At 45.5% G+C, this 16,524-nt stretch overlaps 2 protein-coding genes across 2 annotated transcripts in view; both read right to left on the bottom strand.

The window, feature by feature from the left end:
• Positions 1–16,524, bottom strand: part of Gprc5b (G protein-coupled receptor class C group 5 member B) — a 462,197-nt gene that overhangs the window by 396,501 nt on the left and 49,172 nt on the right. The window lies entirely within an intron of this gene.
• Pdilt (protein disulfide isomerase like, testis expressed) overlaps positions 252–16,524 on the bottom strand; it is a 36,036-nt gene continuing 19,763 nt past the window's right edge. Inside the window, exons 5-13 of the mRNA XM_076840918.2 lie at positions 16,088–16,221; positions 14,798–14,935; positions 11,396–11,506; positions 11,181–11,306; positions 7,962–8,159; positions 5,160–5,280; positions 2,881–3,059; positions 1,428–1,517; positions 252–530 (exon numbers count right to left, since the gene is read on the bottom strand). Coding sequence (XP_076697033.2) covers positions 252–530; positions 1,428–1,517; positions 2,881–3,059; positions 5,160–5,280; positions 7,962–8,159; positions 11,181–11,306; positions 11,396–11,506; positions 14,798–14,935; positions 16,088–16,221 — 1,376 coding nt within the window. The remainder of the gene's footprint in view (positions 531–1,427; positions 1,518–2,880; positions 3,060–5,159; positions 5,281–7,961; positions 8,160–11,180; positions 11,307–11,395; positions 11,507–14,797; positions 14,936–16,087; positions 16,222–16,524) is intronic.

The following is a 16,524-nucleotide window of genomic DNA, read 5'->3' on the forward strand; positions in this document are numbered from 1 at the left end:
GTGTAAACACTTCTTAAATGTTGCTCTGTGGCTTCTCTCACATCTGTGTGTAGCTCTCCAAAGGCAGTATCAACCAGGAAAAAAAAGAAAGAAAAAGAGGTAATGAGTAAAACAGGGCCAACGTCATTAGGGGTTTTATTCTCCAGCACCCACCCACCCTGCCATAATGAGATATTCTTGGAGTATTCTGATCCACTCAGAAATGACACCAGACCTGAAACATGGGCCCCTTCCTCCTGGCTTTGGGGAACCTAAAGTTCCTCCTTGAGTGTTAGTTTCTTCTCTGGTGTCAGAGATCCTTTTGGCTTCGTGACCACCTCCTCCTTCTTAGCTGTCACCTTCTGCCCCACTGGCTCTTCCAGTGTGGTCGCGTTCTCCTGCTCGGGCACCGGCTGATCGGGCACCGGCTGCTCGGGCACTGGCTGCTCGGGCACCTGCGGCTCAGGTGACTCTTTCTTCATAAAAGGCACTTCTTTTTCCTCAGCTGCTCCCTCCTCCTCTGTCACTTCATTTGGTTCAATAGACAATAGCTATCAAAGAAAAGGTGGAGAGAAGAGAGGGAAGGGGAAATATATGTGATAACTGACACTGTAATTGTCACGGTTCTCTTTTTGGACATGCCTGGAGAGTCCATCTTGGAAGCTGCAGTTGCCTTTGGTGGTAAAGTGCCCAACTGTGGTTTGGTCCTGGGAAGAGGAGCTTTGGGGGGCGACCTTGTCCTCCTCTAAGCCCACCGTTGTGACTGCCTAACCTCTACCTCGGTGTGGCCCAGGACCTAGGCTTAGCTGGTGAGATCCCAGTCTGGAACATTTACTGGGGCTTCTAAGAAGTAGTTAGTTTGGAGCTCTAGGATCATCTCTGATCTTCTGTGGGGGGGTAACTGCTTGGGAAGGAAGCCATCACAGGAGAAGCCAGAGATGGGAAGACTAAAAGCAAATTTGAGTTTTTAGATGCTCCAGATGGATGTTCTACCAGTTATAAGGGTTAATTCTGTTGACATTTGCAACAAATAGAGTCCTAACTAAGCCACATGACACCTTCTAGAAGATGGCCTCACTGAGGTATGGTTAGGGGAAAAGACAGTAGCGCCAGAGGGAAAAAATCTCATGGAGACATCCAGTGGCCATCTCAGGAGAGTGGACAAAGGAGGCTACCTTAGTTGCTGTGTGTGACTTCAGAACCTTGGCCTTTTCTGGTGTTTCTGAAGTCTGTCCTTTCTACTTCCTCATAACAAATACCCTTGGGATACCCTTGAAAGCGTGACTAAGAAAGTCACCCCAGATGGGTGATTGTGCATCCATCCTCAGCCATCTCCAGACCACAGAAGCTTGGGGGGTGCTTGGTACACTTTTTCTTTTCTAGTCCACCAAGTTCCTGATCCTTGTGTGCGGGAGAGGATCATCCAGCATGTGGCTCAGGCCCCTTACCTCATTCTCATCCTCAATCCTAATCTTGATTTGGCTTTCCAGAAAGTCGGAGAAGCCCTTCATGGTATGCTCTCCCTTGTACAGCACAGCCTAGGAGAAAGACAGGACAGGGTTAGGGAGGGAGCCTCCTCCTGTGTGAGCTGTTCACGGATTGTTATAAATTTCTAATAACCTGGGTTCCTCAACCTCTCCGAGTCTCCATTACTATGGCTACAAAATAAGGATAATAAATGATTTTTCGTAGGATTATAATATAGCAGATCCAGCATGGAATATAGAGCCACCTCTCTAGGGCTTAGCCCTGGCTGCAGGATTTATTGCTGGGATCCACTTGCTAAACCTTTTTTGCCTCGGTTTCCCCATTTTTAATATGGATTCGATACTAGTACCTCCTTCACAATGTTGTTGTAAGTATTAGATGAGTTAATATACGAAAAATGCTTAGAACAGTGACTGGCTCATAGTAAGTATTTGCTGTTGTTGTTATTACGATTACATGATCAGTCCCACAATAGTTGTTATTTTACAAGGTTGCTGGCACGTGGACAGTGAGGTCATCATTAGCTAGTTCCCTGTCCCCTTTCGGTCTTTAGGAAGGTTAAGAGGTGGCTTGCTGACCCCTGATTGCGTAAATTCCTTTTCAGATAACTCAAGATGTGGGACTTAGGCTCATTCCCTCAGCCCATCCTTTTTTTTTTTAAATATATTTATTTTTAGTTGTCCTGTCTGTAGTTCCCCACCCCTCCTCTCCTCTAGTCCGACTGAAATCCCCACCATTCTCCAGAGTTCCACGTCTTCAGGCAGACTTCTGCCATATCTACCCTCCAGAATCTGTCCCTCTCCTGCATCAGTCACATGTACAGATGGACCCACACCGTGACGACTTCTCTCTCCTGCACAGCCACACTCTCCTCAGGAGCAGGGACCTTGGCTCACATCTCTTTAATTGACATTGTCCCCCCACATTGCCAAGTGTCATGGAGGTGTGCTCCGTCAACACGGGGGATGATTGGTGGATGGCTAGTCCCACGGTGTAAAAGGCACTGATCAATTGTCTCTACCACACATTCTCCCTTCATCTGCCCCTGCTCTATCCCCATGTTCCCACGGAGATCCCCCCACTTCCCCCCCCCACCTTTTCCCATATAGTCTCAGGAGAGATCAGTCTCGGTTCTAGAGGAAGCCATAGATTCCTGACCCATCCGAACATCCACAGCGGCTTGGCCCCTGTGGTCAGGCAAGAACAACTGACCTAAGTTGCATGCAAGTATAGTGAGTCTTAGGACTTCAGTGGAAGCTACTGGCCGATATCCTTTGAACTTGAACATGAGAGAAGAATAGGGCAGGGACAGAGAGGGAAGCTGGTTTGGCAGAAGGCAGAGCTGGAGAGAGGGAGAAACTGGTGATAATATAACAACAATTTCAATTATGTAGATCCAAAGAGCCACCCGACCTGTTGAGAGTCGGTGGGGAAGAGTCTGAAGAATGGGTACCGGTCCAGGTGGGTCAGCTGGATGTCATTGGCCATGATGTTGATCTTGGCGATGGTGACCGTGGAGTGGTTTTGATACTTTCTTCCCAGCTCCTCCAACACGGGGAAGAGGGCTTTGCACTTCTCAGACCACGGTGCATCTGCAAGGGAGGGTCCAGGTCAGACTCTGGGAGACACGTCACCCATGCCTGTCACACTCATATTGTGGCTGCTTTTTGAACTGCTTTTGAATCTTATTTATGTTGTAGGCTATTTTCTCATTTATCTCACAGTACCTGATCCTTAATTTAATGATGAATAATTAAATGAGAAAAAAGTCCCCCCGGTCCCTCCTTCAACCCAAACACTCTGGGAACATTAGCATTTTTTTCCTATAATTTATTTTTCTTCTTTATTCGTTCCCTTTCCAAGAAAAATATTTATGCTAGGTGATTCCTCATGGTCTACCAAAAACCACGTGAAAGAGGTGTGTGTGTGGTGGGGGTGGATTTTTAGCCCAGGGGTTTTCAATTAGAGGTTAAGCTGCTGGCCCAAGGTCATTCAGTAATTAAGCAGAGGAAACAGGATTTGAAGACAGGCCGCTTGGATTTGAAGCCTTGGTACGACAAACAGAACATGACAAAACACCATGTAATATAAATATGCCCTTCAGTCCCTTGGAGGAAAACATGCCCAAGAAGTGAATGGGTGTGCCCAAAAAGTATGACAGTGTGACTTCCCCTGGAAAGGGACAGCAGACTTTGTCCCAGATGGTTCTTTGAGCTTTGAGTGTGGCCCAGGTGCGCTCTGGAGGGACTGAGACAAGCAGCATCAGGAAGGCCCAACCTCACCTGCTGTCCTTCCTCAAAGCTCAGAGCTCTGTTTCTGTCCTGGGAGAGGAGTGGCCTTGAAGGCCCCCGACATGTCACCTTTGCATGATCATCTTCCATTTACGAATATGCACCTCTGTGGCCCGTCCACCCTCTGCCTGCCCGCAGCACCCCAGTGTGCCCCTGGAAACCAGCAGGCCCTGGGTCAGAACAGGGGGGTGCCTAATGGCTGCAACCCAGGGGGCCAATCTGACAGTCCTGCTTCCAAGAAAATGAGGTTACTTCTGCCTTTTATCAGAACTAAATGAGTGTTCTTAGAACTCTGGGCATCTGGTGAATGCAGAGAAGCCACCCCCACCTCTCCTGTGCAGGCAGAAGATTGCAGTGATTCAGCCGCAGACCTGAAATACCTCGCTCTGTGAACAAGAGATGAATTCAGAGAGACTGTCAAAGTCCTGTATGATGCAATTAACCCAGTAATGGCACAAAACTAGCTCGGAACTTTTGGACTTACTGTGTGACCTGGGGTAAGGTAATGACCCTCTCTGAGGCTGGGCTTCCTGACCTGTATCATAGAGAAAACCACCATCCGTTCACCACAGGCTCATTGTTACACACCTTACACAAAACTCATGCTGGTTCATTGTAAGTGCTCATTAAGTGGTAACTCTGCCTGTAAAGGAGATGCCTAAAGTAACTTCAGAGTCAACTTCTCCAATGTCTCATGGTGGAAGAGAAGGCCTCTAGCTTTGGATCTCCCATGCAAACCAGGAACCATGGGAAAGGACAATAGTCCCAACTCAGATGAGTGCTGGAAACAATAATAGGAATAACAACAACAACAACAAAAATAGCTGTTGTTTACTGTGCTTCTACCAGACACTCTGCCAAGTCCTTTACATGAAGAATTTGGGTTTCCACCTCAAATGGATCATCGGATAAGTCCCATAAAACCAAAGGCAGAGGAACTCTGAATAGCACTGGAGGTTCTGTCAAAAACCTATCTAAGAATGAGAGAGGGGTATGTGTGGGGTGGATGAAGGTGTTGGAGTCATTGTCCATAAAAGGGTGGATAATGGTAGCTACTTTCAGAAGGATGTTGTAAGGATTAAGTGGGTAAGGTATGCGATGATTCAGCATATGAGGCATTCAATCAAACCCTGTGAGCCATCCGCATCATTATTATTACAAATAGCCACAGGCCTGGATTATGTGGAAGGCATGTCATACATTCCAAGAATTAGATTTGGGAGGCCAGGGTTGCATTGTAGCCAAAAGCATCTTGATCCAGTCTCTGGGTGTCTGCAGACCATCATTGGTAGGGTGCATCCCTAGGTTTTAAAGATTGCAGAGCTCAAAGATTCAGGAACAACACTTGAAAAGCAATGTTGCGTCCCTGAACCTGACTCAGCCTCTGTTGGAGATACTTACAGAACATCACAAATACATCCCTTTCCTTGTCAAAGACAACCACATTGAAGTTCTTCCCCACGAGCTGCTTAACTGGACCCTGGTCCCAATAATTTGGAATCTCTTCACTGGACTGATGTTCCTAGGAAGCAAATTCGAGAGGTCTCACTGTGTCCAGAAAGGGATGGAACGTTCTAAAACATTCTTCTTCTCAGGGCTGGGGTTGTGGCTCAGTGGTAGAGTGCTTGCCTAGCACATGTGAGGCTAGGTTTGATCCTCAGCACCACATTAAATAAATAGATAAATAAATAAATAAATGTGTTGTGTTCATCTACAACTAAAAAAAATATATTTTAAAAAAAGATTCTTCACTTGTCATTGAGTAACCAGTGCCTGGCACATAGTAGGACCTCAATAAATGTTTTGCAAATGAATGAAATCAGCCCTTGCATCTGTTATAAGGAAGTGTTCAAAATCCTAGACCATGTTCTTCTCTACAAATTTTGACTCATGAATGTCCCTTGTACCTATACCCTTGTCTTCTACCATTCCAATACCACCCTAGCCCAGGTAGCCTACGTCTCTCACCTGCATTACTGTAATAGACACCTGATGTTCTGCCTGGGTTTCCTCCAATTCTTTCTCGCTGCCTGTATTTTCTACAAGTGGGTCTCTTTCCGGCTTCCTGTTGCTCTTAAGATCACAAGTCTTTACTGTACTATGAGGCTTTGTTCTCTGGCCTCTGCTCAATTCACTGGCTCTTTCTCCCACCATGTCCTGCCTACCCCCCACCCCACCCCTGGAAGGAATTTAAAGATTCCTTCAGTGGGAGTGTAAAGCAGGTGTGGCCTGTGCATAGGAGATGGGCAGTGGTGAAAATGATGGCAAATTAGATGGGCTACATTAGGCACATCATGTGAAGGGGCACAGGAGGACATGTTGGCCTTTGAAGGGGAAAGAGGTATCTCCTCAGATGTAAATGGGAGAGAGAGAGGATGGACCAAGGTGTACAGATAGGGTGATGGGAAATGGGAGGCCCAAGTATGAAGACTTCTCTTTTCTTAGTGAGGTATGGGTGGAGCTTTCAGCTAAGAGTGAAAGTAGAAATGGGGTAGAAGATGAAATAGACTCAAAGATCAAAAGAACAGACACACTGAGAGAAATTTGTACAGGGGTGCTAGGATGTTTCGGAGCCTATGAAAGGCTTGATTGGTGGTTCCTTGTAGCCATCCAGCTCCATGGTGATCTTGTTCTCTAGTATTAGGTTGGAAGCACAGGGAAGCTAAGTGGGATCAACTAGAGTTGGAATTTTCTCTGGTGAGGACTACAGGATATAAAGGTGGTAGAAGATGGAGGAGAAGAAGGAGTTGATAGAGCAACAAACAATGGAATCCAAGTTCATGGAAGATGGTACTCAAGAATCTGTGAAATGGGATCAGAAGATTGGAGGCCACGGGAAGTGTGAGGAATTGTAGCAAAACAGGTTATGGAGGAGGAAACTAAGAAGATGGAAACTTTGAAATTGGGCATATGGAGGGGCTGCTGCTCTTTCTAACTGTGGCCGTGAGGATGAGGGCCGGGACGGCATGGACACACCAATCATTGGAAAAGTGAGAGCAGGGTATCAGATATTGAGATCTCTGGAAATGATAGCAGAACAGGTGTTTGGGCAAGATGGCTGTCAGGATCTTATATCCTCAGAGAGGGAAGGGGACAAGGTCACAGGACAGCAACCAGAAGAGGGAATAAATGGTCTAAAGTTCAAAAGCATGGGATCCAAAAAATATAGGGGTTTTGAAGGTGAAAGGAGTGGAAATAAATTGGAGGTAACAGTAAGCACACCAGCCTTTCCACTTGGCCCCATGATGATGCTATGCATGAAAGAAGAACAACTTCTCCTTGAGGAGGCTCCAGGGATGCAGCAGTCCTAGTGGAATGGACAGAAAGTATGGAAGCACGTGGAGGTAGGTGACTATAGATGTTGGGCTGTCGGAGTGTCTCCATTTATGAAATGATTAGAAGATGAGAGGTATAACCTAATCAGTAGACTAATCCACTGATGGATTAACTGGTGGTAACTGTAGGCAGGTGGGGTGTGGCTAAAGGAGGCGGGTCACTAGGGGGTGTTCCTTTGGGGTTTAAATTTTGTCCCTGGTGAGCAGAGCTCTCTCTGCTTCCTGGTTGCCACGTCTTAAACTGCTTCCCTCCCACCACGTCCTTCCGCCATGGCCATGATGTTCTACGTCACCTCAGGCCCAGAACTATGGAGTCGACTGACCGTGGACTGAACCTCTGAAAGTGTGAACTAAGAAAGTTTTTTTTTTTTTTTTTTTTTTTTTAATCTTCTAAGTTGTTCTTGTTAGGTCTTTTGGTCCCAGGGAGTCAAAGCTGACAGCTACCTTTCTGAGTCACTCCTTGACACAGATCCCCTCCCACCCCTACCCAGCCAGAGGTCCCTAAAATCTTTTGAGGCTAAATCCTGATTGCTATAACTGTTCTAGTTCTTTCTCTCCCCCTAAGGAAGCATCTACCCTTGGGCCAAGTAGATCTCTCAGTTAGCCCTCCATGGGACCTGCCATTTGTATTGGAAACTTACTTTACAACTCAAGAATGAATGGTGGGATTGTAGGCTCAGGAGAGCCAAAAGTTGGATAGATTTCAGGTTGGGAAATGGTGATGTTTCCCCATGCTGAGCCAAAAGGTTGACCTTTATTTTGTCTCTTCCTTCAGACAACCAAAGCCAGCAATATTACAAGAAAGGAATGATTTCCTTTAGTGAGCTATGGGTAGTTCTGGATAAAACTTACCTCAAAGCAACCTTACCTTGGCACTTTTACTGAGGAAGCTGCGGCCGAATCTCCTGAGGTTTTCATAGTTTATCTCATCTGAAGGCATTTTGTACCTGGCATCGGAGCTTAAGTTTAGGATTTGGACAGATGGTAAAGTGACCTCCGTGATCCGGAAGTAATCCAAGACACGTTTGTTTTTGGGTTGGTCTGCGTCCACAAGGATGAAAAGGATCTGCCAAATTGAACAAAACCCTTGTCTCTCTGGACCTTTTTACTAAGGGAGAGAAGCTACTATAAAGCTGTGACTAATGGAAAGGAAATAGTGGGGTTCTGGAGCACCTCCAAAAGATAGTAAAGTCAGCCCTGCACCCAAATGCAAGACTGGTAGCCATTGACAGCCTGGTTTCAGCATCCACACAACTTTAGGAATAGTCAAGAAGTCCTGAGGTCTTGTCTTCATCTGTGCCTCAGAGTTTTCCTTATCTGTAAAATGGTGAGGCAAAGAGCACCTGCCCCAGGGGGTCACTGTGAGAATCAAACAGGAAAACTATGAAAGCGCTGAGTTCAGTGATTGGCAGGTAGAAAGTGCTCAGAGCATGCCAACTCTTATTAGTATCCAAAATTATAAAAGAAACCCACGGCTCGACTCACTTGTTCATGCAACAGAGATGTGTTGAGTACCTACTATGTGCTGGGAATTTTACTGGGCACTGGGGGATACAGTGCTGCCGGAAGCAGACAAAATGCCTGTCTGCCACGGAGTTTGTGTTCCCATGGAGATGACAGATGGCAGCTGAGTAAACAAACTGATAAACTCAGAGAGCAATGAGTGACAGACAACAGACCAGGGGCATGGGACAGAGGGACTGCACAGATGAGGCAGTGGGGTCAGTAAGAGTCAAGGTGGTCAGGAGGAGCATCTGAGGAGGTAACGCTTTGCCTGGGACCTGGGTGATGCATACCCAGCCCAGGAACCATGATCCATGTGGCGGAAACTGTCAACCCCAAGGCCTGGTGGCAAGGCAAACACAGAGCTCAGAGTTGTTTAGGAACAAGGGAGCCACTGTGGCTTCAACACCAAGGGGGACAGTGTCACGGGAGACCAGGTTAGAGGCTGCCAAGGTAGAGGTTGGGGGTCCAGGAGAGAGCCTGGGATTGGTTAGATGTAATGTGAGACTCGTGGAAGAGTCTGAGAGTGACATGATGGTAATTTTTAAATGGTCACTCTAGTGGCAGAGCAAAGTAAGAGAGTAGGCAAGGGGACAAGGAGAGGCCCTTGCAGACGCCTAGTGTTTCAGGTCATTATTCCATTGGAAGATGAAGGCCTCCAAAGTGTGCCCCTCTTCTAGGTCCCAGGGAGACTGAAAGAACAGTCCTGTTGAGGTCACCTCGTATACTTTCAACAAGTACCAGCCACCGTGGACATGCTGGGGCTGGGGTACAGAGGCGACGAGGTGGACCTGGGGGTGTGACCTTGGGAACAATATGAGTCTGTTTATCTTTGGCTCATTAAATGGCATTTGGGAAGATCAGTAATTAGGAGAAAGAGAATCATCTCTCCATCCGTCCTAAAATAAATTCCAGCTGGTTCAAAGAGTTAAAAAAAAATAACCTGGAGGATGGCGGTTTGGCTAAGAATGAACTGCTATCCAATCCCATGGTGATAAAAGAGTAAAATTGAAAAAAAAAATCTTAGTGTAAAATTGAAAAAACCAGGCAATATATTTGTAAGAAGGATTTCTGGGATAGGAAGCATCCTTCCGGTAACTAATGTGGCAGGATGTTGCATGAACATTAACTCTGCCCAGGCCTGCTGTTATGGTGTGGCGAGGAGGTGTCTCCCCAAAGCTCCTGGGTGGATGTTAAGAATATTCAGAAGGTGAAACGCGTGGACCATGGGAGCTGTCCATCAGTCCATCCCAGTTTGAAAAGACTGATAAGTGGTAACTGTAGCCAGGTGGGGTGTGGCCAGAGGAGGTGGTCACTGGGGGTGTGACCCCTGCAGCCCCTTCCCGCTGACTGCCTCCTGGCCATTATGAACAGAGCAGAGCTTCTCCACACACACTTCCGCCATGATTCTCTGCCTCATCTTGGGGGCTTCACGGGCTCAGCCCCCCATGGACTGAACCTCTAAAAACCAGAGCCCAAGTAAACTTGTCCTCCTCTAAGTTGCTTGTAGTAGGTATTTTGATCACATTGACAAGGAGGTGACTGACTCACGTGGCTTTATTCTATGTTTAACTTAGGTTTAAAAGTTTTTAACTAAAAAAAATTTTCAGAATAATTTTCATTACATGAAAAAAACTTGCCATTATCATACTTCTTCTAAAAATTAAGAAAATAGTTGGGTAAAGAACCCCCAGAGTCTAGGTGGTGGTAAGAACATGATGTGTAGGTTTAGGGTTCAGGCTGGTTTGCCTCTCATGATGATATGGTGACAATAATCACATAAATAAACACAGGTGCTTCTAACTTTTTTTTTTTTTTGGTACCAGGGATTGAACTCAGGGGCATTTACCTCTGAGCCATATCCTCAGCCCTATTTTGTATTTTATTTAGAGGCAGGGTCTCATTGAGTTGCTTAGCTCTCCCTTTTGCTGAGGCTGGCTTTGAACTCACAATCCTCCTGCCTCAGCCTCCCTAGCCCTGGGATTACAGGTGTGCGCCACTGTACCCAGCGAGGTGGTTCTAATTCAGTTCTTCTTACAAGTCTTCATTTCCCATAGGAGGGTCCTGAGGTTGAGAGTTAAGAACTCGCTTAAGACAACAAAGCTTAGAAGAAGGAGAGAATTTGAATTGGGGTCTGTTAAAGTCCAGAATCTCAGCAATTATTTACCAGCCATGCTGCTTCATGCCTTCAGGTTTTTCATATACCTTGACTTCAGGCAGGTCTTCCTTCCCCCCTCAACTCCAAGCTAAATGCTACCATATTGCAATCACCCACGATGAGTCCAGGTGCTCCATCAAAACAGAACCAACGATCATGTTCCCAGAGCAGCCTTATTAAAAAGATGCGTGAAGGAGCAGAAGCTTAGCCAAAATGGCAGAAAGGCTAGGCAAGAGTAATAAAGGAGGCTGATTTAAAGTTAAATAGTAAATAATGCATACTATTGAAACAGGCAAATAAGGAAATCAATACACAAACCATTCCCGGCTTCATTTATAAGAAGCAGGACAGGCCAATGGCCTCTCAGTCTGCATGACTGGTGATCCCATCCAAGAGCCCCAAGGAGCAACGGCCCATTCTACAAACCTTGTTCTGGAACTCCTTCGATGCCATTTTATAATGCTGGATGATGACACCGTACGGCTCGGAGGTTTTGGAAATAAAGAGCAGCATGTGACTAAAGACGCGCATTTCATAAATCAGATCCTTGTTCTGAAATTCCAAGGAAAACCTGTCATCGCAAGCACACACCGTCACTCACCCCCAGCTGTCCGTCTCCCGGGGACCCTCTGCTTACTGACCTCCGTGTTGAATTCAATCACAAAATCTGTAAGGTGCTGTTTTATGACTTGATGGAGGTCCTGTTTGTTGGTATTCTCATTAATGAGCTCTTGGCGATTGACAATTTTCCCCTTGAGCAAAAGAAGAAAATCATTGGAGGGCAGTAGCTTCCTTGCTATGGGCACTTAATACATTCAAACGGTGCCATCTTTCCCTGGGGTAAGAGAATGGTGAGGGGTGGTGGCAGGTGAGAATACAGCATCCAGGTATCTAATAAATATGAACGACTGAGCCCATTAGCCTGGAGGTAGGGTCCAGGCAGGTGGCAGCCTCAGATCTGTAAGAACAGGAAGTGTGATTGACGGATACTGCGTCTGGGCTCTGGACTCCATCAAAATATCTGTGCTGAGGCTGGACAGTGTGCGACCCAGTGACTGAGGGCATCGGTTCCCCAGTGGGCAACTCTGACAAACCCTCTTAGAACGCCACTGGGTCAAAGTGTCTCCCTTTCTCCTCTCCTCCTCCCTCCTTTCCTCCCTCCCTCTTTCCTTCCTTCCTTCCTTCCTTCCTTCCTTCCTTCCTTCCTTCCTTCCTTCCTTCCTTCCTTCCTTCCTTCCTAAGAGTCGGATCTTTACCATGGTCTAATGTCACTCAGAGTCTCCCCCAACTCTTTGATGTCCTTCTTTTCCCTAATAAATATTCTGCATTTCCCACCCTGCTTGGTAACTGCTTCTCAGAAGGATCTGGACTAACAGAGAACAATTCGATTCTTTGTAGCCCAGGACTGAAGTCTCTGGGAGAAAGAGAAGCAGCAGATATATGTGAATTTCTATTCCATCTCCTTCTCTCCATCTCCACCACTCACCTTGGTCCAGACCTGTCACCTGGACTCCCTGCAGCGGCCTCCCACTGACCTTCCCTCTTCTCTTCTTGCTTGACTCCAATCCATTCCCCACATTTCTGCCACAGCCATGTTGTTAGGACACAAAACTGATCATACATCATTTTCTCACTCAAACACCTAATAGCACCAAATTATCTTTGGATAAAGTCTCAGCTCCTTATTGGTCAAAATCATAGTTTAATGACACTAGAGAGCTCACATTCTGCCACCCACAGTTCTAACCATGTTATATAACCATCTTATTTAATCCTCCTGGCATCTCATGGAACTGGGTGCTGTTATCTCTCCTACTTTGCACTTCAGCAAATTTGAGGCACAGAGAAGTGAAGTAACCTATCCAAGGCTGCTCAGCTAGTAAGAAACGAAGCCAGGGTTGATGGATGGGTCTGGGGACTGAACCCAGGGCCTTGCCGATGCTAAGCCTGTGCTCATTGCTGACCTGCACCCCCAGCCCCAGAACCAGGACTTAAAATGAGAGTGACTAACTGACTAACTTTTTAACTGAGCTAGGCTTACAAGTGTAGAGTTAAAGGTGTAAAACATGAAACAATTTTTTATGGATAATAATATATATGGCAAATCTTCCAATGATATTAAAGAATGAATAAGAAAAAGTTAGTCTCTTTATCGGACAAATCCAAAATCTCCCAATTCACTTCCCTCCAAGTAAATACTCTTAATTAATCTTATGCATTTATGCTTACATACATAAACATATATAAGTTTATATGTTACATGTATGCATATACATATATACTTAAGAACAAAATACAAAGGGTAGAACAATATTTGTTTTCTACATTTTCCCTTTTATTTTACTTAACTATCTTTTTTATATTATTTTTTTATTTATATATGATAGCAGAATGCATTACAATTCTTATTACATATGTAGAGCACAATTTTTCATATCTCTCGTTGTATGTTCACACCAATTCGTGTCTTCATACCTGTACTTTGGATAATAATGATCAAAAACACATTCCACCATCATTAATTACCCCATGTCCCCTCCTGTTCCCTCCCACCCCCCTGCCCTGTCTAGAGTTCATCTATTCCTCCCATGTTCCCCCTCCATACCCTACTTTTAATCAGCCTCCTTATATCAAAGAAAACATTCAGCATTTGGGTTTTGGGGGATTGGCTAACTTCACCAACCTAGATGCCCTTCAATAGATGAATGGATAAAAAAAGTGTGGCATATATACACAATGGAATATTACTCAGCCATAAAAGAGAATAAAATCATGGCATGTGCAGGTAAATGGATGGAGTTAGAGAAGACAATGCTAAGTGAATCAGATTATTGTATCCACCAACTTAAAACCTCTCCATGGCTTTCCCAGGCCCAAGAGGAGAGTGAAGGCTCACCACCTTCCCTGTAAGTCAAGCAGATCTGGGTACCACTCCACACGCTTCTAGGTGGCCTTGGGTAAGTGACTATCCTCACTGGACAAGATCTGTAAGTAACATGGCAATTGGAAAGATTTGGCTCCTGTGGGAAGGAACTGAGGGATCTTCCAGAAACAGACCACAGTGTCCAAGACTCCCAACAGGTGGAATGCTCTGTAAATCTGAGCTCTGGGAGACAACAGCCACCAGCCTCATGTGCCTGCGGAGTATTTGAAATGTGGCCAGTTTTATTGGAGAACTAAAATTTTAATTCAATTAATTTTAATGATAATAGTTGTAAATGACTAGTTTTTGCTTTATGGGCAGCTCAGGTCTAAATCCTGGAAAGGGACCGAGGAAGGTCTCTTGGAAGGTCTTGCAGGCCTCATTAAGGATTTCAGTCTATATGCTAATCGTTGAAAGCCACTAAAAGGCTTTCGGAGAGGAGAGAGGTGATCCCCAGTCTTGAATTTGGGGAAGAACGCTGTTGAGAGCACCCGATCTGTTCGGATCAGGCCAAAGGTTACTGCCATAGGCTGCAGGAGATGCTGATCACTCCATTTAGAATAGTAGCAGAAGAGACAGGGAGAGATGCCTAGATTCAAGGGAGTTTGAGAGAGAAGATCTATAGGGCTGGGGTGATGGACTGGTCCTGAAGGGTGGGCAGAGACAGAGGTTTGAGTGATGCCTAGGTTTTCATGGTCAGAGAACTGACCAGGCACCCTCTACCAAGGGAATGAAAATATGCAGAAGACCGGAAGGGCAGACCATGACCTTGAGCTTAGCCGTGTTGAGCCCTCTGGTGCTGCTTGTCAGGGTCTGGAGACTGGAGAAGTCTGGCCAAAGACAGATATTCATAATTCACGGCTGTATAGATGGTAATGGGTGATGGAGGGAGGATGGGGAAGCGTGGGCCAGAAGAAAAACAAACGTGTGAGATTGGACCTTGATGGACAAGATGGTATTTACTGGTTAAGGAAGGAGAGCAGCATCCAATGGAGAATGACCATAAAATCCAGAGAGACACCAGGTAACTGAGATGTCACCGAGTTTGGACCAGAAGCCCACACACGTTCCACTACTTTGAACTAGAGACCCCTCACTGAAAATAGGGTCCAAGTCCTACCTTCTTGAACACCAGGACACTGTCCAGGATGACGCTGAAACGTCCACGGGTGTTTTTGATAGCCATCACTGCAAACGTCAGCTCTGGGTAGTCTTTGATCGTATCATAGAATAATTCTGCAACCTCTTCTTCTAAGTCCTGTTTGGGAAAGCATGCTCCATAAAGGTTCAATAGAAAGCAAAGAAATATCTGGCGTATTTAAGGGGAAGGTGGAAATGGTGGCCAATCTGTCTTAACTTTTCAAGTTCTGGTGTTTTGCTGGGTCATCTGAATCCCCTTTAGGGGAAGTGTCATAGCCAGAATGCTTCTCAGGCTAGATCTAAAGCTCAGTTAGGCAAACTCTCAGAGGTCAGTGGAGAGAACTGATTATCTCCACCTTTTTCCAATTACTAAAATAAAGGTTGTCAAAACCCAGGGATGGAGAAGTATTTAATATTGTTCCTGAATTACTTTCAGAAGCAGCAATTAATTTGACCACATGTAACACCAGATATGAACTTGGTAACAATACTCAGGCCTTCATGTTTGAGCTTGAAAGAAACCTGGGACCAGAGACACAAAGAAGGGGAAGGAGAAGAGGCACACTCTCCCCGTGGGTGGATAGGATGTCCAAGTTGTGACTTGGCTGGGAGTAGGGGGAGTCATCAATTTAGAGTAATTAAGTTAGATCCATGAGAAACTCATTTTCTAAAAGCAAAAATAAGTTGAAAATTATTTATATATGCAAATAATAAGATCAATAGAAAGCTATTATGAGATAGCTCGTTATCAGTTTTAATTTATTTATGTCTCTTCCTAACATCTTCCCTTATTATATTTATGATGAGGGCTGATGCATTTTCAAAAGGGTGCATATTTTAGAAGTGTTAATGGTTTTCGTTTATGGGGATGCTTGGACAGAACATGGGGTGGAGACCAACACACCCCAGACACAGCTGGTGCTACCACAATCATAGAAATCAGTAGCTCTCATGGCAGAAAGTAGAGACCCCTTTACTCTGTGACATTCTAAATGGAGTCCCCCCAAAGACTAGTTGTATGACTAAAACCAGTTAAATATGTCAACCTCCTCTTCTTTCTCTCCATTCCTATCCATCTTACTAACACTGCCTCTAACATTTCAGCTGCCATTTTTTTCTCCTTTTGTTTGAACACTGGAGCTGCCCCAGAAAGCCAGCTCATGGGATGGGGCACCTGGGCCTGAAACAACCCAAGTGGAAGGGTCTCCTTACTCAACTGCTCCCAAGCCCACCAGTGGAAAAGCCACCTCCCATCTTTTGACCCCAGTACCTGGAAAAATCCAACGATGACCAAGGGTCTGATGGTCACAAAATCTGCCAGATCACTGCTGGTGTTGAACAAAAATGCTTTCTGGCTAATTTGTCTTCTCAACCAAACTACCAAGGCTGTCGATTCCACCACTCCTGGAAAAGGATACCACGGAAGTAGCCTCCTGAGTTGGAGGAGGCCTAGCTTCCTCATGTGTCGGGTAGAAGTACCTTGTCTTGGGTTCCCACTCTTGAAGGTCAAGATCAGCTCCCTCATTCCCTTGCTCCCCCAGGCTCCAAGGTATGAACAGTAACAACAGCGGGTAAATGTTATTGAGTTCTTTCCAAGGACAAGACCCTTTGCTGAATGTTTTGCTTGTACAAACTCTTTACAACAATCATACGGGGGTAGATCCTCTTAGTCTCCTTTTTTGCAGATGAGGGAATCAAGGATCCACT

The sequence above is a fragment of the Callospermophilus lateralis genome, chromosome 19, assembly GCF_048772815.1.
Source record: "Callospermophilus lateralis isolate mCalLat2 chromosome 19, mCalLat2.hap1, whole genome shotgun sequence".
Lineage (NCBI taxonomy): Eukaryota > Metazoa > Chordata > Mammalia > Rodentia > Sciuridae > Callospermophilus > Callospermophilus lateralis.